This window comes from Macaca thibetana, chromosome 8 (genome assembly GCF_024542745.1).
Source record: "Macaca thibetana thibetana isolate TM-01 chromosome 8, ASM2454274v1, whole genome shotgun sequence".
Taxonomy (NCBI): domain Eukaryota; kingdom Metazoa; phylum Chordata; class Mammalia; order Primates; family Cercopithecidae; genus Macaca; species Macaca thibetana.
Window position 1 is genome coordinate 63,102,027 of NC_065585.1, and position 23,516 is coordinate 63,125,542.

Sequence of the window (23,516 nt, forward strand, 5' to 3'; positions counted from 1 at the left end):
GACCAATGTTGCTCGTAGTTCCTTCTGGGAATTGTAGTCTTCTAATCTCCTGTTTTGCAAACTAGGTATTGTAGCCTCCATTTCTCAGAAGTTCGGTTGGAAAAGTAAAGATAGTGCAGAGAATGTCGACTTCCTGCCACAGGTTTACGTTTATCTTCGCTATCTGAGGGCCCGGCCGGACAACTCCAGTCGCGCCTCTGGTGGGCGGGCACCCTTGGCGTGACATCACTTCCGGCAGAGCTGTCCCAAGTTCGGCCCCTCCTTCCACACGGCAGGGATCTCGGGCCCGGCAGCCGGGCAGAGACAGGCTGAGGCGGGGAGCAGCTGCTTTTGGGGCGGGGGTGTCACGTGAGGCTTCTCGCTGCTGAGGGAGGAGGTGAAAAGCTGCGGTTAAGGAGAGTCCGGTTTAACCGTCACCGGGAAGCGCGCTCGTTCGGGATCGCGGAGTGGGCTGAGGTAAGGACTGGGTCGTTACCTCAGGACAGGCGGTCGCTGTCCCGGGTTCTCGTACGGGTGACACCTGCAACCTCGATGTCTGGCGGGCGGCGAGAGGCTCCGCGGGAGAGTGGAGAGGCGCCGCAGGAAGCCCAGCCACCTTCAGGCCACCGCCGACCCCACTGTGCGTCTGGGAGGCGCTGGGCGCGCACCGGGCAGCGGAGGCGGGAGAGTCTGGGAGCCCGGGGAGCGGCGGGTCTCGCCGCCTGCAGTGTGGAAGACCCGTGGCCGGCGCGGAGCCCGGCCTTACCTTCCGAGGGTCGAACTATGCCGGGTATTTGCCTCTTTCCTCCAGCCCACGGGGTTGCTCAGAGTCGGGCCATCTCACCTGAGGTTTTCCAGAGTGAGACTGAACTGGTCGTCCTGGGAGCAACTCCGCACCAGGGCAGAGGCGAAGACGCCCCTAATGAGCGCAGCACGTGTTTTGCTTTGTTTTGTTTTGTTTTGTTTTGTTTTTAACGCTTGGGTAGCGCTCATATCTTCGGACCTCAGTGGTTGTATTGATATGCGACCTCCCCCAGCCAGGCGGCCTCAGGTAGAAGAGTGGCAAAGGCCAGGTGGATCCCTCGGACCTTGAGAAGGTTGAGATTTCAGACTTAACTTATTTTGGGGGAGGCCGTCAGGCGGAACTGAGGAGCGGTGAATCAGCAGCTAAAGTTTCATAAATCTTTGATAATGGGGAAAGGTTACCGAGTCACTTGAGTTAAAAATCTTTTTTTTTTTTTTTTTTTTGAGATGGAGTTTCGCTCTTGTAGCCCAGGCTGGAGTGCAATGGCACGGTCTCGGCTCACCGCAACCTCCACCTCCAGGGTTCAAGCCATTCTCCTGCCTCAGCCTCCCGAGTAGCTGGGGTTACAGGTGCGCGCCACCACGCCCGGCTAATTTTTGTATTTTTAGTAGAGCCGGGGTTTCACCATGTTGTCCAGGCTAGCCAAGAACTCCTGACCTCAGGTGATCCACCCGCCTCGGCCTCCCAAAGTGCTGGGATTACAGGCGTTGAGCCACCGCGCCCAGCCCAGAGTTAAAAATCTTATTTCAGCATCTTTCCAAGTCCAGACGACTCATTTCTTGCCTCTCCCACTAGCAGAGTTTCGTATGAAAAGTTGGGCAGTTATTGTGTGTAGTCTTGTCATTTTGTTGGTCTGTAGTTATTACAGTTTCTTATGAGTTTATTTAACAACGTAATAGCAAACCGTTTCTTCTTTGTGTTATGATACTATTTTGACACAAGATATACTAGTCCTTTTGATAACAGATCCTTGAGTGTAAGTTATAAAGATTTAAATACCCTCAGTTTATCGCAGAGCAGAATTAGTGATGACCTGTAGGCTGTGAAGAACGGTTACACTTTTCGCTATTTAATTTTGATGCGTATAAGTTTAATGTTTACTGGGTTTTATTTTAGTAACTTGACTAAGTGTATTTTTAATCCTGGGTTCTATAAAATTATACTATGTAGCATGTAAGCATCTGGTTCATTGTTACTACTCTGTGTAAGTTTTCGTAGTTTCACTAATTAAATTGAAAGATAATGTGAATAGATTTCCCCTCTTTCTGATTAAATCCAGAGGTAATGTAAATAGTTTTCCTCCTTCTCTTTTTCTCTCTTGTACTGAAATGTAATACTGTCAGGATGATAAGCGTGGAATAAAGCTTCAGAAGGGTCTTTACCAATCTTTCTCCTACCAATTTTACATAGATGAAATCAGGTTAAAATGAACATTACAGAAATACTTCACAAGGGAATAAAGTAGGGGAAAAGGGATAACATGTAACATGGGGTCAAGGAAAAAGAGTGTGAAGCAGTTTTGCTCTCTCTACCTTGCAAATAGGAGTCCTTAAAGACAACTGGGATTAAAAAAAGGGGTTTGAGGTATGTTTTCATTCCAAATAAAATAATAGAGTGTCATAAAATTGAAAAGAACATTGTTCTTTTGGATCCTGCTGCAGATTAAAGACTAATCTTTTAATATGTCCTTTTCATTTTTAGATAGTGAATTCCTAAGAAGAAAATAATGGATTGCATATTAGTTATTCTCTAAGTGGACTCAACAGTGTGCAAGCTTGTTGCAAAAGCCAAGAGAAGATGGCAACTCCTTATGTCCCAGTTCCTATGCCCATAGGAAACTCTGCTTCCAGTTTTACGACCAACAGAAATCAAAGAAGTTCTTCTTTTGGCAGTGTCTCAACAAGCTCAAACTCTTCTAAAGGCCAGTTAGAAGACGCAAATATGGGTAATTTTAAACAGACAAGTGTTCCTGATCAAATGGATAATACTTCACCTGTCTGTAGCAGTCCCCTCATTAGGACTAAATTTACAGGTGCAGCTTCTTCCATTGAGTATTCTACTAGACCAAGAGAAACTGAAGAGCAAAATCCGGAAACAGTGATTTGGGAAGATAGACCATCTACACCTACTATACTGGGTTATGAAGTGATGGAAGAAAGAGCTAAATTTACTGTAAGTATTGACTTCTGCTGTATACCAGTACAAAGTGAAAGATTGGCTAATCTGTGTGTTTAAACCAGTGTTAAATTAATGTAAACCTGTACTTATAATTTCTTGAATATGAAATTCTAATGGTTTTTACACCACGGAATTCTATCATATTGTTGTAAACTTTTGCTTTACCTTAATAAATTTTCACAAACCAGACACACCTATGTAACTATTAATAGCACATAAATCAAGGAAAAGGACGTTACTAGAATCTTAAATGCTCTGGGTTTTCTGCCAGTCAGGACCCATTCACCCGATACTTTTGTATAGCCTAGATTAATTTTGCCTATTTTTGTACTTTATCTAAATGGAGTTACATACTCTTTTTGCATCTGGTCTCTTTTCTTTAGCATTGCCAAATTACATGCCCAGCTTTAAAAGATATTGATGAACAGTGTTTCAGAATGGTTGTACTGATTTATACTCCTAAAAGCAGTATATAAGAGTTTAAGTTGATCCATAGCTTCCTCACATGTGATATTTTAACATTTTTATCATTTCAGCTATTCTCATGGGTATAGAGTAATTGGTTGTGGTTTTTGAATTTTCTTAATGACTAATTAAATTGGATTAAAAAAATTTTTTTGGCTGTTTGGATATTCTCTTGTGAAATATCTGTGCATGATTTTTGTTGATTTTTCTTTTGCGAAGTCTCCCTTTTGATTTGTAGTTTTCTACGCATTTTGGATATGTTTTTTTCAGATAATGTATTACGACTATCCTCCTCACTCTGCTTTGCCTTTCCAATTCCTTGATGATACCTTTGATAAACAAAAGTTCTTAATTTTAATTTGGTTTGATTTGTTAATTTTTTGAATGGCTATCACTTTTTGAAATCTTTGCCTACTCCAAGGTTACAGAGATATTGTCCTTTGTTTTCTTCTAAAATCTTTACTGTTGGGCCTTTCACATTTGTAAACCACTGGAATTGATTTTTGTCCATGGTGTGAGATGAGGGTCAAGTATTCTTTTTTTTTCCCAGATAGGATCAATTAATCAGACTTATTTAAAATACCTCTTTCTCATCTTCATTTTCAGTGTTGTCTGTGTCATAAATCATGTGACCATAAATGCATGGGTCTGCTTCTGTGTTCTGTTTTTCCATCCTTTACTAATTTCACACTGTCTTAATTAGTAAAATCTTGTAATAGGTCTTGATATCTAGCAGTGTAAGTACTCTAGCTTTTTTCTTCAGGATGGCCTTCGCTATTCTTGGCCCTTTGCATTGAGATTTTGTTAGATCTATAGATTAATCTGGGGAGAACTGACATCTTTACAATACTGAGTCTTTAAATCTATGAACCTCATCATTGACTTAAGGCTTTAATTTTTTCTAGTAATGTTTTGTTGTTTCTGGTGCAGGATTCTTACATCTTTCGGTTAGATTTGTTTCAGGTTATGGATGTTGTTTGATGTTCTTGTGAGAGACATCTATTTTTGTTTTCTATTTACTGCTATTTTATATATTTTGACCTTTTATGTTTATGTATCCAGCAACCTTGCTTAACTCACTTATTAACTCAAGAGGTTTACTTTTTTGGTAAGAGTTTGTTCTTTTAATAAAGTTTAATGTTTACTTCAGTGTTTCCTGCTGCAAATTTATGACACGATAGGATGACCTCCAAGGAAAAATTGTTGACATAGTTTATGAAGAGACGGTCTTTAAAATTATCATAAGACTGTGATATAGGAAATCTGCAGAGAACTCTCTCTCTTTTTTTTAGAAAATTTTTAGAAATTATAATAAACTGATGGCCAATTTCCTGAATTAAGGAATAGGCATTTATTGAGTTGATACTATGGTCTGAATGTGTGTTCCTTCAAAATTCAAATGTTGAAACCTAACCTTCAAGGTGATAGTATTAAGAGATGGAGCTTTTGGAAGCCAGTAGGTCATGGGAGCAGGGCCCCCATAAATAGGATTAGGACCCTTAAAAAGACGCCCCAGAGAGCTTTCTTGTCCTTTCCACATGTGAGGACATAGCTATAAGGCACCATCTATAAACCAGAAAGCAGGCCCTCTCCAGATATCAAATCTGTTACTGTCTTGATCTTGGACTTCTCAGACTCTAGAACTTTGAGAAATAAATTTCTGTTGTTTACAGGCTACCGAATTTGTCGTATTTTGTTATAACAGACCTAACAGACTAAGACAGATGATATGTGTGAAGATGCAGGTATGTGGCCAAATACAAGGTGGTGTTACATAAAGCATTTCAAGAGACTGGAGAGGAGGAAGTAAATGACAGACAGACATGAAATTAGTCATATTCATTTATTAACTCAACTTTTTTTTTAATTACCTATTATGCCTCAGGCACTGTTCTGGGTAGTAGTGGTACAGCAATTTGAATGAAAGCATGATAAGTAAGTAAATAACAAGACGCCTGATATGTCACATGGTGATAAGCACTATTGAGAGAAATAAGATAGAGAAGAAAGAAAGGGAATTTCCTCAAATCTGGGGTTGGGATTTAAATAGCACTGTCAGTCGTGGCCTCACAAAAAAGATGTTAGTACTAACAGGGAATGAGCCATGAGAATGTGTTTTCAGCACAGATGGGACAACTGCAAAGATCCTTGTGGCTGACAGCAGAGTAAGCTGTGGGAGGTGTAGGGAATGAGATGACAGGCAGGGAAGTGTGGCACACAGATCACATAGGGAAGGAGGCACTGTAAAGTCTTTGGATTTTACTCTGCATGAGATGGGAATCTTTGAAAAGGTTTTTAAAACAAGAGTCATGTGATCTGACTTAATGTTTTAGAAAGTTCCTTCTGGCTACTGAATTGAGACTGGTTTGGTCAAGATGGAGATCAGTCAAAGCAGGAAGCAGTTAGTAGGTTCTTGTAGCAATCCAAGAGAGACGTGATGGTATTGTGAACTGGGATGGTGGAGGAGGTCCTGAGAAGTAATCAGTTTCTAGATCTATTTTAAATGTAGAACCAGCAATATTTCCTAATGATTTGGAAGTGGAGTGTGGAAGAAAGAGAAGTCAAAGATGACTTCAAAAGTTTTGGCCTAAGCAATGGGAAGAATATGGCTGCCATTTAATTAAATGACAGGTTTTGAGGGGATGATCAAGATTTGTTTTTAGATATGCTAAATTTGATATGTCTGTTTGACATTGAAATGGAGACGTTACATGTGTTAATGTGTACACATATATGTATTGTGTGTGTGTATACACATAAGCTGAGTTTAAGGGAGTGGTATGAGCTGGAGATACAAGCTTGATAATGTTAGGTTTGTAAAATAATTTTTTCTAGATGTAGTCTTTTGAATTGATCTCGTAACTAAAAAAGTATTAGGACTCATTGTTGATCTGATAATATATAAAGTGTCTAGTCTTTAAAAAGGATGTTTAAAGACAAAAATTGACTAGGATGGGTAGTGAGTAGGATTGGGAAGGAAGCATGCTGTAGACCTCTTTGGTAATGTTTTGTTTCTTGCTCACTGATATGGTTTGACTGTGTCCCCACCTAAATCTCATCTTTAATTCCCACGTGTTGTGGGAGGGACCTGGTGGGAGGTAATTAGGAAGTATAGCTAACTTGCTTTTGATTTTACAAGCTGATGGGCAGAAAGGACTTACCTTGTCTCAGATGAGGGGCACGGGGCAGTCATTGGGGCAGGTCTTTCCCATACTGTTCTTATGATAGTGAATAAGTCTCATGAGATCTGATGGTTTTAAAAATGGGAGTCTCCCTGCACAAGCTGTCTTCTCTTGTCTGCCACCATGTGAGACTTGCCTTTCACCTTCCATCGTGATTATGAGGCCTCCCAGCCATGTGGAACTATAAGTCCAATAAACCTCTTTCTTTTGTAAATTGCCCAGTCTCATGTATGTCTTTATCAGCAGTGTGAAAACGGACTAATACAGTAAGTTGGTACCAGTAGAGTGGGGTGCTGCTAAAAAGATACCCGAAAATATGGAAGCGACTTTGGAACTTGGAAGAGTTTGGAGGGCTCAGAAGAAGATAGGAAAATGTGGGAAAGTTTGGAGCTTCCTAGAGACTTGTTGAATGGCTTTTCCCAAAATGCTGATAGTAATATGAACAATAAAGTCCAGGCTGAGGTAGTCTCAGTTACAGATGAGGAACTTGTTGGGAAATGGAGCAAAGGTAACTCTTGTTATGTTTTAGCAAAGAAACTGGCGACATTTTACCCCTGCCCAAGAGTTTTGTGGAACTTTGAACTTGAGAGGGATTATTTAGGGTATCTGGTGGAAGAAATTTCTAAGCAGCAAAGCATTCAAGAGGTGACTTGGGTGCTACTAAAGGCATTCAGTTTTATAAGGGAAGCAGAGCATAAAAGTTTAGAAAATGTACAGCCTGACAGTGCAATAGAAAGTAAAATCCCATTTTCTGAGGAGGAATTCAAGCTGGCTATAAATATTTGCATAAGTAATAAGGAGCCCAATGTTAACCCCCAAGACAATGGGAAAAATGTCTCCAGGGTATATGAGAGGTCTTCATGGCAGCCCCTCCCATCACAGGCCCAAAGGCCTAGGAAGAAAATGTGGTTTTGTGGACTGGGCCCAGGGTCCCTGTGCTGAGTGCAGCCTAGAAGGCTTGGTGCCCTGCATCCCAGCTGCTCCAGCCGTGGCTGAAAGGGGCCAAGATAGAGCTCAGGCCATGGCTTCAGAGGGTGCAATCCCCAAGCCTTGGCAGCTGCCACATAGTGTTGAGCCTGCAAGTACACAGAAGTCAAGAATTGAGGTTTGAGAACCTCTGCCTAGATTTCAGACGATGTATGGAAATACCTGGATGCCCAGATAGAAGTTTGCTGTAGGGGTGGGACCCTCATGAAGAACCTCTGCTAGGGCTGTGTGGAAGGAAAATGTGGGGTCAGAGCCCCCATACAGAGTCCATACTGGGGCACTGCCTAGTGGAGCTGTGAGAAGAGGGCCATCGTCCTCCAGATCCTAGAATGGTAGATCCACCAACAGCTTGCACCATGCACCTGGAAAAGCCACAGCTTATAAAAGCAGTCAGGAGGAGGGCTATACCCTGCAAAGCCACAGGGGTGGAACTGCCCAAGGCCATGGGAGCCCACTTCTTGCATCAGCATGACCTGGACATGAATGAGACATGGAGTCAAAGGAGGGTATTTTGGAGCTTTCAGATTGACTGACCCACTGAATTTCAGACTTGCATTGGGCCTGTAGCCCCTTTGTTTTGGCCAGTTTCTCCCACTCAGAATGCCTGTATTTACCCAATGCCTGTATCGCCATTGTATCTAGGAAGTAACTAGCTTGCTTTTGATTTTACGGACTCATAGACAGAAGGGACTTCTTGTCTCGTATGAGACTTTGGACTGTGGACCTTTGAGTTAATGCTGAAATGAGTTAAGAATTTGGGGGACTGTCAGGAAGGCATGATTGGTTTTGAAATGTGAGGATATGAGATTTGAGAGGGGCCAGGGGCAGAATAATATGGTTTGGCTATGTCCCCACCCAAACCACATCTTGAGTTCCCACATGTTGTGGGAGGGACCCAGTGGGAGGTAATTGAACAATGGGGGCAGGTCTTTCCCATGCTGTTCTTGTGACAGTCTCATGAGATCTGATGGTTTTAAAAATGGGAATCTCCCTTCACAAACTCTCTTCTTTCGTCTGATGTGCCTTCTTCTTTCGAAAGAGGTGTGCCTTCACTTTCTGCCATGATTATAAGGCCTCCCCAGCCACATGGAACTGTAAGTCCAGTAAACCTCTTTCTTTTGTAAATTGCCCCGTCTCAGGTATGTCTTTATCAGCAACATGAAATGGATTAATACGCTCATGGTACTAGTTACATAGGTGTGTTCATTTTGTGAAAACTTGTCAAGTTGTATGCTTATGAATTGCATACTTTTTTGTATATATTTTGTAATTCAAAAACAACTACATTAAAATAAAAACAGTAAAAGAATACATAGGAAGCTTCAAGTAAAAAGTAGAAACAACAGTTATTGGAATATAGAGAAGGGAATGATCAGTACTGTTCATAAAGTTTTCATTGAAAGCACTACTCAAACAAGCAGAAAGAGCACTTTCTGGAAGAGATAAAACACAAAAGTCTGTACTTTATCTTGCCTAGAGAAACAGGGGTATTCAGTGGCCACAGTGGAGAGTAACTTATTTAGAAGAGGGAGTTCATTTTCTAAGACAAGTAAATAAAGTCAGTATGTATTATTTGTAGATAAACCTAATTATTATATGAAATGCACTTTTATGCTGTATCAGTCATTCATACTGAAAAGTTTTAAAGTCGACTTCTCTCTTCTTTTAATGAGTGACTACTAAAAAGAATTTCTTTTGTATCCCGATTGCAACTTTTTTAGATCAGAACCTTCTGCTGACTTTAAAGAGTATCCAAATAACCTTGTTTCCCACCCTTATATGTTACAAAGATAAATTGCTTATTTTTTTTACTTCAAAGCTAAATGATTAATCCTTAACTCCTCCTTATTCTCCCCTTAAAAGCTGAAAGAGAAGTTTGTATGGGAGAAAAATCAAAGGATAAGGATAATCTGTAGTCCCTAACTAATGAGTTATCTTTAGGGCAGCACTGTCCAATAGAAGTATAATGTGAGCCATAATTGTGAATCACATCTGTAATTTTAAATTTCTTAGGAGCCACATTAAAAACAAAAGAAATAGGTGAAATTATTTTATTAATATATCTTATTCAACCAAATATGTCCAAAATATTATTTTAACATGTAGTTAGTATTAGACCATTTTAATAAATGCCATTTACATCTTTTTTCACATTAAATCTTTGAAATTCAATGTATATGTTGCACTCTTAGCACATCTTAGTTTTGACTAGTGACACATTGAATGCTGAATTGCCATGTGTGACCAAAAGTGCAGCCCTAGAGCTACACTTGGAAATTATTGGACAGCAAATGTCCAGGAAAGAAGTTACTTTTTTAAAGAGATTTTCTTATCCAGCAGATAGTTATTGAATATCTCGTATGTGCCTATATCTAGTTTAGTGCAAAATACCTTATCAAAAACTACTAGATGTTTCTCTGAGATTCTATCATAAATAACACTTTCTCATAATACGTTCTAAAATTATGCTTTTAAAAAATAGAATCCACTTTTTTCTTAAGCGCTTTTAAAAATATATTGACTTGCTTCAGGTTTTTCTATTCAGTAGCCTACATAATAGTACATAATTACAAAAATGTAAATTTTATTCAATTGGGGTTTTTTGGTATTTCAAGCTTATATTTTGCCCTTTTTCACAATAATTTCAACTTTCATTTTAGATTCAAGGATTACATGCACAGATTTATTACATAGGTATATTGCGTGATGCTGAGGTTTGAAATACTAGTGAACCCATCACCCAAGTAGTGAGCATAGTACCCAACAGTTTTTCAACTCATTCTCCTCTCATCCTCCCGACTAAGAGTCCCCAGTGTCTATTGTTGCTATCTTTATGTCCATGAGTACCCAATATTTACCTCCCACTTATAAGTGAGAACATTATTTATTTGGTTTTCTGTTCCTGCATTAATTCGCTTAGGATAATGGCCTGTACCTCCATACATGTTCCTGCAAAGGACATGATTTCATTCTTTTTTATGGCTGCATAGTATTCCATGGTGTATATGTACCATATTTTCTTTTTCAAATCCATTAGTATTCCATGGTGTGTATGTACCATATTTTCTTTATCAAATCCATCTTTGATGGACAGCTAGAATGATTCCATGTCTTTGCTATTGTGAGTAGTTCCTGCAGTGAACATGCAAGTGCATGTATCTTTTTGGTAGAACAATTTATTTTCTTTTTGGTATATACCCAGGAATGGGACTGCTTTGTCAAATGGGAGTTCTGTTTTAAGTTCTTTGAGAAATCTCCAAACTGCTTTCCACAGTGGCTGAATTAAGTTACAATTCCACCGGCAGTGTATAAGTGTCCTCTTTTCTCCATAACATCATCAACATCTGTTGTGATAATGACTGATAGCCATTCTGACTTCTGTGAAATGGTATCTCATTGTGGTTTTGATTTACATTTTTCTGATGAGTAGTATTGTTGAACATTTTTTAATGTTTCTTGGCTGTTTGTGTATCTTTTAAGAAGTGTCTGTTCATGTCTTTTGCCTACTTTTAATGAGGTTATTTGTTGAATTTTTTAAGTTATTTTTATTTTTATTTTTATTATTTTTTTTTTTTGATAGAATCTCACTCTGTCACTCACTTGAGTGCAGTAGTGTGATCTTGGCTCACTGCAACCTCTGCCTCCCAGGTTCAAGCAGTTCTCCCGTCTCAGCCTTCCGAGCAGCTGGGATTACAGGCACCCACCACATCTGACTAATTTTTGTATTTTTAGTAGAGGCAGAGTTTCACCATACCATGTTGGCCAGTCTGGTCTCAAACCCCTGACCTCAAGTGACCCACCTTCCCTGGCATCCCAAAGAACTGAGATTACAGGTGTGAGCCACTGTGCCCAGCCTTGAATTGTTTATGTTCCTTATGGATTCTGGATATTAGACCTTTCTCAGATACATAGTGTACAAATATTTTCTCCCATTCTGTAGGTTATCTCTTTACTCCATTGATAGTTTTTTTGCTGTGTAGAAACTCTTTATTTTAATTAGATCAATTTTTGTTTTTGTTGCAATTGCTTTTGAGAACTTAGTCATAAATTCTTTCCCAAGGCCAATGTCCAGAATGGTGTTTCCTAGGTTTTCTTCTGGGATTCTTACAGTTTGTGACCTTACCTTTAAATCTTTAATCCATACTGAGTTAGTTTTTATATATAGTGAAAGATAGAGCTCTGCTTTCATTTTTCTGCATAGAGCTAGCCAGTTATCCAAGCCCTATTTATTGAACAGGGGATCCTTTCCCTGTTTCTTTCTTTTGTCAACTTTATCAGAGATCAGATGGCTGTAGGTGTGCAGTTTTATTTCTGGGTTCTCTATTCTCTTCCATTGGTTTAGATGTCTGTATTTGTACCAGTACCATGCTGTTTTGGTTATTGTAGCCTTATAGTATAATTTGAAATCAGGTAATGTGATGCCGCTGGCTTTGTTCTTTTCACTTAGGATTGCTTTGGCTATTTCAGCTCTTTTTTGGTGCCATGTGGATTTTAGAGTAGTTTTTTTCTAATTCTGTGGAGAATGATGTTGGTAGTTTGATAGGAATACTGTTGAATCTGTAGACTGCTCTGGGCAGTGTGGCCATTTTAACAATATTGATTCTTCCAATTCATGAGCATGGGATGTTCTTCTGTTTCTTTGTGTTGTCTGTGATTTCTTTCAGCAATGTTTTGTAGTTCTCCTTGTAGAGATCTTTCCCCTTCATGATTAGATGTATTCCTAGGTGTTTGTGTGTGTGTGTGCGGCTACTGTAAATGGGACTGCATTCTTGATTTGGCTCTCAGCTTGAATGTTATGGGTGTATGGAAATGCTGTTCATTTTTAAACATTGATTTTATAGCCTGAAACTTTACTGAAGTCCTTTATCAGTTCCGGGAGACTTTTGGCAGAGTCTTTAGGATTTTCTAGGCATAGAATCACATAGTTTGACCTCTTTTTTCCCTATTTGGATGCCTTTTATTTATATATTTTGCCTGATTGCTGTGGCTAGGACTTCCATATTTTATTCTTGACAATAAAAACATTACACTTATTTGAAAACTTTGCTTGAAGTTATTAAGTTTAAACATTGTGTAGAACAAAAGTGGCTATTTTTCATAGCTTCTTCAAGTGTAATTCCTTTATCAATTTTAGAATATGTTGACATAAATCATGTTTTGGAAGCTGATGAGTTTATTTTTATTGTGCACAGAAAAAGCATTTTGTCTCAAATCTGTTATATTTATATACTTAAGGAAAAAATCTGGCTTTTGGTGCCTGCATTGATTATTTGTACTTTTGATGATTTAAATGATTTTTGATATTTTTTACATAATAATTGTTATAGACTGGGTTATCAAGTAAAAGTTTTTAAAATATTTGGCTTGAATTTTTAAATATCTTTACTTTTATATTTCTCTCTGTCTCTTTTTCTTCCTGTGCATAGGTGTACAAAATACTAGTAAAGAAAACCCCAGAAGAAAGCTGGGTAGTTTTCAGAAGATACACTGACTTCTCTAGGCTTAATGACAAAGTAAGTACTATAATAAATCCAAACTAACATTTCAGTTTTGAATTCTTTTCTATTTCCTATACTTCTGTTATATTTTTTCTTTCTTTTTAATTGAGTCAATCAAATCCTTTCTAGTTCATAAGAAAATTAAATTTTTAAATTAAAAATTTAAAAAATAAAAATTTTTTATAAAAAATTTTTAGTATAAAAATATGAAACTTTAAAATTGCCAACAGAAATATAAATAATTGTGAGTTTGAAAAAGACGTGTATAAGATCTTTTGAATTATTATAAAATTATATATGTCTATAAGATAATGAACAAAAACATATTTAACATATTATATTATTTTCTTATTACTGCATAATAAATTACCATAAACTTTGTTGCTTAAAATGACACCTGTTGATTATTTAGTTTTTTGGGTGGGTTCAGCTGTGTTTATTGCTTAGCATCAAGCACGGTCAAAATCAAGCTGTTAGCTGTGCTAGGCACTTACATGGAGGCTCCTTCCAAGCTTATTCAGGTTGTTGGCAGAATTTAGTTTCTTGAAGTTGTAGGGCCAAAGTTTCTGTTTCCTGGCTGATTGTCAGCCAAAAATCATTCATAGTTTATCATAGAGAGTGCCCTCCAGTCCTTGCACATAGCCCCTCCGTCTTCAAAGCCAGCAACAGTGAGCCAAGTTCTTCCTGTGCTTTGAAGCTCTCCAGCTTTCTTCTCTGCCACCAACTAGAGAAAACAGTCTAAAGGAGTCATGTGGTAAGATAAAGCTCACCCAGGTAATCTTCCTATCTTAAAGTCAATTGATTAGTAACCTTAATTACAGCTGCAAAATCCCTTTTTCTATGTAACATAATAAAATCACAGAAGTAATACCAGAGGCAAAGGTCATGGAACATCTAGAATTCTGTCTACTGTGCTTACGAAACAGAATAAGAAACCTCAGTGTATTAAGAACCCTTAAAACTAAATTAGGAAAGTGAACCCCAGAGTAAAAAATGCAACAAACAGTATGAGCAGGATAATTCACAGAAGAAATATAAATGACCAATAAACCTGGAAAACACTTAATATCACAGATACTCCAAGAAAAGGAAATTAAGACACTGTTTTTCACCTGTCAAGCTGACTGATATTTAAATGATAATACCAAGTGTTAGAAGTATGAATCTTCCTAGAGGACACCCAAAAGTTTTGCATAATTTACCATTATAATCACATTTCTAGAATTTATCCTATATAAGTAGTCATAAACATGGGAAATATTTAGCTTTAAGGACACTTACCTCATTGTTTTGTATATTGTTTCGTTTATCTATGTTTTACTTTGTTTTTAGTAGTTAAAAGTTGGAAGCAACCTAATTTCTCAAAGTGAAGAATTAAGTAAATTATTATTAGAATTTAATAGCAAAAGAAGAGCTGCCTTGTCCCCAGAGCTAGAGAAAATTTAGATGGGGCAATAGGCAGAGAGTGTGATATTTTGGAAGCCAAGTGAAAAATCATTTATCTAAAAGAAGCAAGCCATTTATTATGCTTTTGAGAGGCCAAGTAAGATGATCTTAGAACATGCAGAAATTACTCTCCAATTTTGACAGGTGTTTACTAAGAAAGTTTTACTGGTCCTGTTCTCTCCCATTTGCCACTTTTCCTTTCCTCCTTCTTTGGACTCCTTGAAACTTTAAAGTTAGTATATTTTTATAGTGTTTGGTGATGGGAAACCCATGTAACTTTGTAGTTATTTAGCTGCCAAATTTTTCTGCCACTCTAAAAACCTCAGTTTAAATGAAAAGGTAAAATATAGAATGCTAAAATATTTTATCCATTTTAAGTTTTGGTTAAGATGCTTTCTTGTAATATGCCAAAATAAAGTGTTATTTCTAATGCATACCTACCATTATGTATGTATTTTATTTACTGTTCCTGAGCTTCATATATTATACTGATGAATTTAAAATTTATAATTCTGTACTTCTGTTAATTTTTTGAAATGACTAAATAAATAGAAAGATAAAAGCAATTCATGAAGTTACCTGATAGTTAAGTGGAATACTTAGCATTTAATGAAATTATTACAATTTTTATCATGCAGACTGATTTCAAACAGTTTCATTGTAGACCTATTTAACCCTATATGACATTATTTTTCTTTTCAGACTCCACTGTTATTTAGTGTTTACTTCCTATTATCTCTTTAGTTTTCATCTTTATTGCTGAAATATTTTCTTAGGCAAGCTGAAATTTAGATAAATCTTTTTGAAAAGAGATGATAGCAGTTTAATTTAAATTTAGTAAATATCTCCTTGATCCTCCAAGATGGGCATTTAAAATTAACAAATGTTTATGTCGGTGTTATAGGTATCAGAAAGAGCTCTACCTGTCACTTGCTTTTAGTGGCAATATTTTTTAAAAGTATGTCAAACACCAAGAGGCACACAGTTTAAATTGTAGTTGTTATTGACATAATTGTAAAAAATAAAAGCTTAGGATCTTTCATTTTATAAAATCAATCATGAAGTATTTATGAAATGAGTAGATTGAGTTCAGCATTGTGCTAGGAATTTGGAGTTACTGTTATGTAGAAACTATATAGATATGACTAACTTTAAGGAATTTACATTTCACAGTTATATAGTTATGAAGTAAAAATAGCTAATTGGTGATACAAACATTATTGAACATAACTAAAATAACACTGCTTAGAAAAAGAACATTTATATAGAACATTAATATTTTCTTTTTGTTTTATTTTTATTTCCTGGGTTATGGTCTGACTTCAGCTTCTCTGGGAGTGATAAAAGCCTCTGCTGAGGAAGTCAGAGGACAAAGTCATGAGCAAATTCTGGAATGCACAGGGCTTATCAGAGTTGGGGCAACCAGGCAGGGTTTTAGGTTGGGCTGGGAGATGTATTGATTGTAGAAATATGGCCATAAGAAGTGAGTTTTTCTCTAAATTCTATTTAAAATTTAAGCTCAATATTTCTACTTCCAGGTTACAGCAGTAGGACAAAGCTGAACATTTCTGTGAGGTAAAATTACTGTTCTCAGTTGCTTCCAGGCAGCAGAGCTTAGGGAGGAGAGAGCAGGACCTTACCAACTTATTGTCAAGACATTCCAGGTTCATATAAAAAGTCCATGGCAGATTCAACCAGGCATTCAGTCCTCACATTAAAAACAAGTTCAGTGATATTCTTCCACATGTCTGTCTCTTGAGTCACGCTGCTCTCTCTTAAACTGATCTGCCCACCATATGAGCTTCATAAGTGGCATCCTGAGATTGCCTTGAAAAAATCACCGTCTTTCTGGTGATTTTTTTTCATTTGTCTCCTTTGTTGGATCTTATTTTCTCTATCCCTTATCTTCCTCTTCTTGAATTACCCAATTGTGGGACAACTCCTTTTCTGCGGATAATTTTTTAAGGGGCGAAAAAAATCTAACCATTTAAATTATAAAGCTTAAAATTAATAAAAAGACTATTTTCATTTCCCTTATGACTTTTGTCATTTTATTTTCTTTCCAGATACATTAAATAACAAAGCTCCAAGGCCATAAATATCTAGTTACATCTTGAAATCAAATTAAGGTTTTTAGTTATCTAAGTTACTCTGTAGTTTTTGCCCTATTTGTTTTATCTTCACATGTGTATAGAAATATAGACAGAATATTATAATTTTTCCATTTTTCCACTATTTTATCCAGTGCATTTTTCCTTTTTAGTTATGATATTCATTTTATATTTAAGTATAGAAATGCAAATGTACACGGATTCATTTCAGCATTCATTTATTGAACATATATTGTTGACTGCTTGTTATGTCACAGTCAGTATACTAGACATAAAAGATGCAACTATGACAAAGGCATGCGTAATAATTGTAGTGTAGTAAAAGGGTTCTCAATCTTAATTACACTTTGGATTCCCCTGGAAAGCTTTTTAAAATTACAATGCCCAGGCCTCATTTCAACTAAATAAATCCTAATCTATCAGAGATGGGAAACAATCATTAATATCTTTTAAAACTCCTTGGGTGATTCTAATGTGCAGTCAAAGTTTAGAATCACTGGTCTAATAAGAGAGCCTAAATTAAATGTGCTGTTTACATTGTGAATGATGTCATTAAAGAAATAAATTTATGATTTGACAATGTGTATCAAATTGTCTTTTCTAAAAGTTACCACAGCAGTATCTTCAGTCCCATATGCTCTTCCTGAATCTTGCCACGGTCCATCAAGAGGTAGAATACATTTCCCCTCCCCTTGAACCTGGATGGTCTTGCGACTACTCAACCCAATAGAGGTCAGTGGAAATAATGCTGTGTGACTTTTAAGCCTGGATTACAAGAAGTACACAGTTTCATTCTGGCTTGCTTTCTTGGAATGCTTCCTTTTGAAGCCAGCCTCCATGCTGCAAGAAAAGTCCAGGATACCTGGAGAGGCCAGTGTTAGGCTTATGGCTGACAACCTTGGCAAAGTTCTCAGCCAGCAGCCAGCATCATCCACTATAGATGTAAGTGAGTGAACTTCAGACAATTCCAGCACCCAGCTTTCAAGTCTTTCAGCTGAGGCCTGAATTCATTGAATGATAGAGATATATTGTTCTCACTGTACCTCATATGAATTATTGGCCTAAAAAAATCTGTGAGCTTAATATTAATAAGTGGTTATCTTATATCACTGAGATTTCAGGTAATTTGTTACACATTGTGGTAACTTGAGCAGAATGTAGAAGGGAAGACTTAACCTAGTTTACAGGGTTGGGAAAGTCTTCCCTAAGAAAGTAAAATTTAAGCCGAATGTATAAAATAGGTCATAATCAAAATATAAAAGTTAAAACTAAACTTTTAGGAAAGAAACATAGAAGAAAATCTTTACAGCCTTGGAGTAAGCAAAAAATTTTTTATGATTAAAAAAAAGCATAAACCATAAAAGAAACAATGGATGAATTAAATAACATTAAAATTAAAAAAACATCTGCTCTGTTTAGACTTAAATTGAAAAGTCAGGGCAAGTTGGGAGAAAATATTTGTAATACATATATCTGACAGAGGACTTGTATCTGAAATATATAAAGAACTCTTCTAACTTAATAAAAAGGCAACCTAATTTTTTAAAAGGTAAGGTGCTACAAAATTTAATACATAATTCACCATTGAAGATATTCAAATGCAAATGAGCAGATGAGAAGATATTCAACAACATTTGTCAGCAAAGAAATGCAAATTACAACCAGAATGAAATGGTTCTACACCCCCAATAAAATGGTTAACATTCAAAAGATGGACAATGCCAAGTTCTGGCAAGGATGTGGAAAGACTGGAACTCTTCTGTGTACACAACTGGTAGAAAACAAGAAATAAGGCATACGAAGCTTAACTGAATTTAATTCTTTTATTTTAAACTTATTTCATGAATAATTCATGTAGTCAACAGGATAGATTTTGTAGAATTGATAGTGCTTGAGTTAAACGTTGTATTTGCTCTTTATTTCTTTTTCAGTTAAAAGAGATGTTTCCTGGTTTTCGACTAGCACTTCCTCCAAAACGCTGGTTTAAAGACAATTACAATGCCGACTTTTTAGAAGATAGACAATTAGGATTACAAGCGTTTCTTCAAAATTTAGTAGCTCACAAGGACATTGCTAACTGGTATGTAACAAATTAAAATAAGAAATTATAAAAGCATCCCAATAACTGGTGTAAATTAAAGAATAAATCTATGATCATAGTTATTTAAGAACAAAAATACAGAGTTGGAGTATAATTGTCTTCTTTAACAAAGTACTACAAGGGATTTTCTTGCTTTCTTTCAATAAGGACTTTATTTGACATTTCATTTTTATCATTTGACATTTCATTTTTATCAAAGCTTATTTTAAACAGTCAGTAAAGTGAAAAATCCAGTGTACCATGTACTAAAACCACCCAAAGGTAAACTTTTAGTATTTTGTATTTTAGCAATGACTTAAACAAAACCACTTACATATTAGTAAAATTTTGGTTAATATGATAATATGTAATTGTAAGGGTAATATTCTTTATATTTCTCCAAAGTAGTGCAAAAATATTAAAATTGTGAAGTTGGCTTAATTTACATAGAAGGTAGAGTGAAAATACCAAACAGCATTAAAAAAGGAAAAGAACAGAGCTATATGGGTTTTTTGCTTCAGAGTATATTTACAAGAAAATTGCTTGGTGGTTTAGTATTAGCTGAGTATCTAATTTTGGAACTCATGTTAGCAGATAAATTAAAACTATTTCGAAAAAAAAATTAGAGAGCATTTATAATGCAGCAATAGCTTATAGATAACTTGGGCCCATAACTGTCTTGAGCAGTTTTTTACATGAGGATGGAAAACAAATTAAGAAAACCATTCTATCTAATTTTTTCTATCTCTTTTTCTCACCCTTTGCATGTATCAAGTTTTTTCCTGCATAACACACATGCGATATATATATATATACACACACACACACACACAAACACACACACATATATATATATACAGATATGTATATATATATATACACATCTTGCTTGTCAATGTGTGCCACATAAGCCTGATGGCTTCTCAAGGTCTCTGCCCATCCTCATTTTTCTCTTAATGAAGGAACTGCAAGCCAAACCCATTCTTTCTACTCCAGATTGATATATGCAATTGCCTCCTCGACATCTCCTTCAGATATCTGAAAATTACCTCAAACATAAAATACATTTGAAAGTTTAGTCTGCAGACATTTTTTCCTCCAATTTGCACAAGCAGCATCATCTACCCAGAACCTGTGAGTCATCTTTAACACATCCCTCACTACCCTTAACATTTCCCTTGCAAGTACCACTCAAGTCTGTCTACTTTTCTCCATCCCTGCCATCACTACCCTAGTCCAAGCAGGTATCCCTCACCTTAATTACTGTAGATGCTTTCTCACTGGTTTTCCTCCTCCACTGTTATTACTATAGCCCAGTAAAGCCACAGTGATCTTTGTGCTTCAGTTTGACTTAAAGTATTCTTTCTGGTCCCTGCCTACCTGCCTTCTTTCCAACCTTGGGTTTTGTTATTCCTACCCACCTCCCATTCTCTGTATATTTGCCATATTGGTCTTCTTTTAATTCTCCAAAATCAGCTTGCTCCTTGTCTCTCAGAGCCTTCAAATATGCTATTTCCTGAAAAGGCAACATTTCACACTTCTACCCCACCCAACCCTGACCTCATACCTTACCCATCCTTCAGTTTTCAACACAAACTTCACTTCCTTAGGTAACTGGCCTCCTGACTGACCACTCACCACCACTACCACCACCAAACACTAGGTCAGTTCTTTATCACAGAGTCTGTACCTTCCCTTCTCAACTGGCTCTGATGCTTTAAGACACCATTCATCACCCATAGGTAATGAATTAACTTATTTCCTGTATTCTAAGATGATACTAGCTATGTGCCAGTCTCAATAGAATTGAGACAATAATCACTTAAATCATTATCAGTAGGGGTCAGTTCTCTCTTGGAATCTCAGTTGAGAAAGGCTAATTGGTACTTCACTGTCAATGCACTTCAGCTTATAATTTTTTCTGTCAATATTTGTCTTTCTCCCACCAGATTATAAGATGTATAACAACAGGTCATGTGGCTATTTTATTCACCATCCAATCTCTAATGTTTAGCACAGAGCTAACATAGTTGGTTCTCAATAAGTACTTCTTGAATGAATGATAGAACTATTGATATTCACTGATATACTGTGTATTAGAAAAAAAAATTGAAGCCAGTGTGACAGAGTTAGCGATTATGTGGTCTAGGTGGTGAGAACATAGTGCTCCCCACTTTTCTATACATATATATATATCTTTTTACATCTCAAAAGAAAAAAGAGAAAAGATTAGTGTTAATTCAGACACACAAAGCAGGAATAAAAACCAGTAAACACCAAACTTATAGAAAAAGCCTTGGAAGAAAATATATTTGATAGCATACCATAAAAGAGGATTTTTACTACCACCAAGAAATCGACATATCCTCTCCCCTTTTCTCTTTCCCCTTGTTCAGTAAACCTTTATGTCTCTATATTTAAGATGTTGTGGTGAATTAAAATCAAATGTATTCTATAAATGAATTCTCTGTTTTTAAAATACTGATAATAGATCTTAGTTGCTAAAGTAGAGATTACTAGGGCCATTTGAGATCCTGTCATTTCTAAAGCTGCATAGCTCAGAACAGTGGTAATGGTCTTGCTCAATTCATAAAATAGGCGTTTTAGGGAAAGAAAGGTTTATTGGCCAAATAAGTTGGGGGAGGGTTTCATTTGATATTCCTAGAGGATTAAAGGTTCTAAAAAATCTTGCATGAAAGAATCTAATATGCCTTGCATTTGTTTGCCTACCTGCCTTTGTCATATATCATCAGATATTTAGGGAATGCAGGAAGATAACTTCAATTCAATTAAAAACAGGGTACTTGTGCCTTGGTACCCACTATCTTTTTTATAGGTGATAGGTAGCATTTTTTATTTCACAATGTTAGAAACTTCTTAATAACATATTGCTTAAAATGTGAGTTGGGGAAGAGGAGGAAGGGTTACTGATACAGAGCAAATCTTATGCATTTGCCCTGTATCATAGGGTATAAAAGAGGGGATATACTCAGTGGTTTTAAAAATCACTTAGAAAAATAGACTCCTGTTTGAACAAAATAATGACATTTGGGAATTGCTACTGGTATGATACAGTTTATAAAAGTAACAAGAACTCAAAGAAGCGGGGAGATCAGTGCTGTTTGCAATGATCAAGCAATACTGGGAGTGGGATTTTGAGAGCCTGGAATGCTTAAGATTATGGGTAGGAAGATGGATATGAGTCAGAAACAAATAATTAGAAAGTGTATAGAAAGTCTGAGGTTGCCAAATATTTATGAATTGATGGTTGATCCATTAAAAAACTAGCACAGTACTTGCCTACATTTTTTGAGATTTTATCTTTTCATCCCTTAGTACTGTTGCTTCTATAAAATACATACCTAATTCTAAATGTATCACAGACTAAATTATTGCAGTGATTCTGTCATCAGTATTACTGTTGTACTGCATAGCCAGATTTTAACTATCTCTGCAATCTAAATTCAAATAGTAGTTGGAGCGTAAGGTAGTTCATCAGACAAAAGCTCCAACTACTATTTGTATCCAACAATGTAGGAGAAGAGTGAAAGAAGATTCTCTCATTTTTTACAATTGAAAAGGAAGGGGGGAAATCCCTCCTAAGGGAGAAAAGGAAAAAAGACAAAATCTCAACATTTCTTTATGAAAACATAAAACTGCATGTAAGAATCACTACATAAAAACATCAGTTAGTTGCACTTACCTGCTGGGATGCCTGTTAGCATTTTGGTACAGTTGGAATGGCAACATAGAAAAAACTCAGTATCTTTAGCTGGCCAAATAATTATTTGATATTGTTTATACATTAATATTAGTTGTTTATTAATTGTTCTTTCACTTTTTATATCCTTATCACCTTACAACAAGGTTAATTTTTAACCTTCCTCTTGGCTAAGCACTTACCGTTACACAATGGGCAACTCTTAATGTTACATATTCTCCAACTCTTAACAAAGCAGAAATGGAAGAAAATACGAACTGAATGAATATTAAGGACTATTGATTTGAATATTTTAAAAGAATGTTGTTTCCAGATTTATTTAGAAAGTTCAAAGTAAGGATGCAGATAAAAATATTAACATATACATAATAAACAGATTTAGAGATTTTATCTGTTCAATAAATATTTATTTAGGACTTACTATTTAAAAGATGTTTTGACTATATAAAAATGAGTTAGATACTCATCCTATTAAAAGAAACTGAATAGAAAGAAGACATAGCCCCAGAAATCATAATGGATAGAGAATTAGACCTCTTAAAGGTGGAAAAGAGAACTTTTGACTAGGAAAAGTAGAAAAGGCTTCGCAGAGGGTGATAGTTGAACTGCACTTTAAAGAATTAGTGATAATTGGACGAGCAAGGAAAGATGAAGAAGGACTTTGCAAATGATAGGAAATATCATAATCAAAACTCAGAAGCAAGAAGGTACAGGTCTTGTACCAGTAACAACACACAAGTCAGTTTATCAAGCTGAATATAGCCTTACATTGCACAGTCTTAGTTAAAGTATAGCTATTTGTTTTACACCGTCTTGAACTACTTTTAAATTATTACATCAATCAGCACAGCAAATATTTTCCAATTCTCCATTTTTAGAAGTACTTCACATATATCTTATTTGCCATTTTTTTCTTTTTGATTTTTCAAAATTCAAAAGTTAAACTTATGTATTTGTCTTCACATTCTCATTTATCTGTAAGGGGTTCAGTACCAAAATTCAGTATTTTTATTTCTACATTTAAAAAAAAAAAAAAGTTCAGGATCGATCTGGATTAATAGCGG

At 36.3% G+C, this 23,516-nt stretch overlaps 1 protein-coding gene across 2 annotated transcripts in view; it reads left to right on the plus strand.

Moving 5' to 3' along the window:
- Nucleotides 1-222: 222 nt before the first annotated feature.
- Nucleotides 223-23,516, plus strand: part of SNX16 (sorting nexin 16) — a 42,986-nt gene continuing 19,692 nt past the window's right edge. The window contains exons 1-5 of one of the 2 annotated variants that reach the window (XM_050802120.1): nucleotides 223-456; nucleotides 2,486-2,729; nucleotides 2,817-2,956; nucleotides 13,023-13,109; nucleotides 18,583-18,731. In XM_050802120.1, the coding sequence (XP_050658077.1) occupies nucleotides 2,582-2,729; nucleotides 2,817-2,956; nucleotides 13,023-13,109; nucleotides 18,583-18,731 (524 nt within the window). In that variant the 5' untranslated portion in view covers nucleotides 223-456; nucleotides 2,486-2,581. Of the gene's footprint in view, nucleotides 457-2,485; nucleotides 2,957-13,022; nucleotides 13,110-18,582; nucleotides 18,732-23,516 lie in introns of both variants that reach the window. The other variant, XM_050802119.1, reaches the window with a different exon arrangement.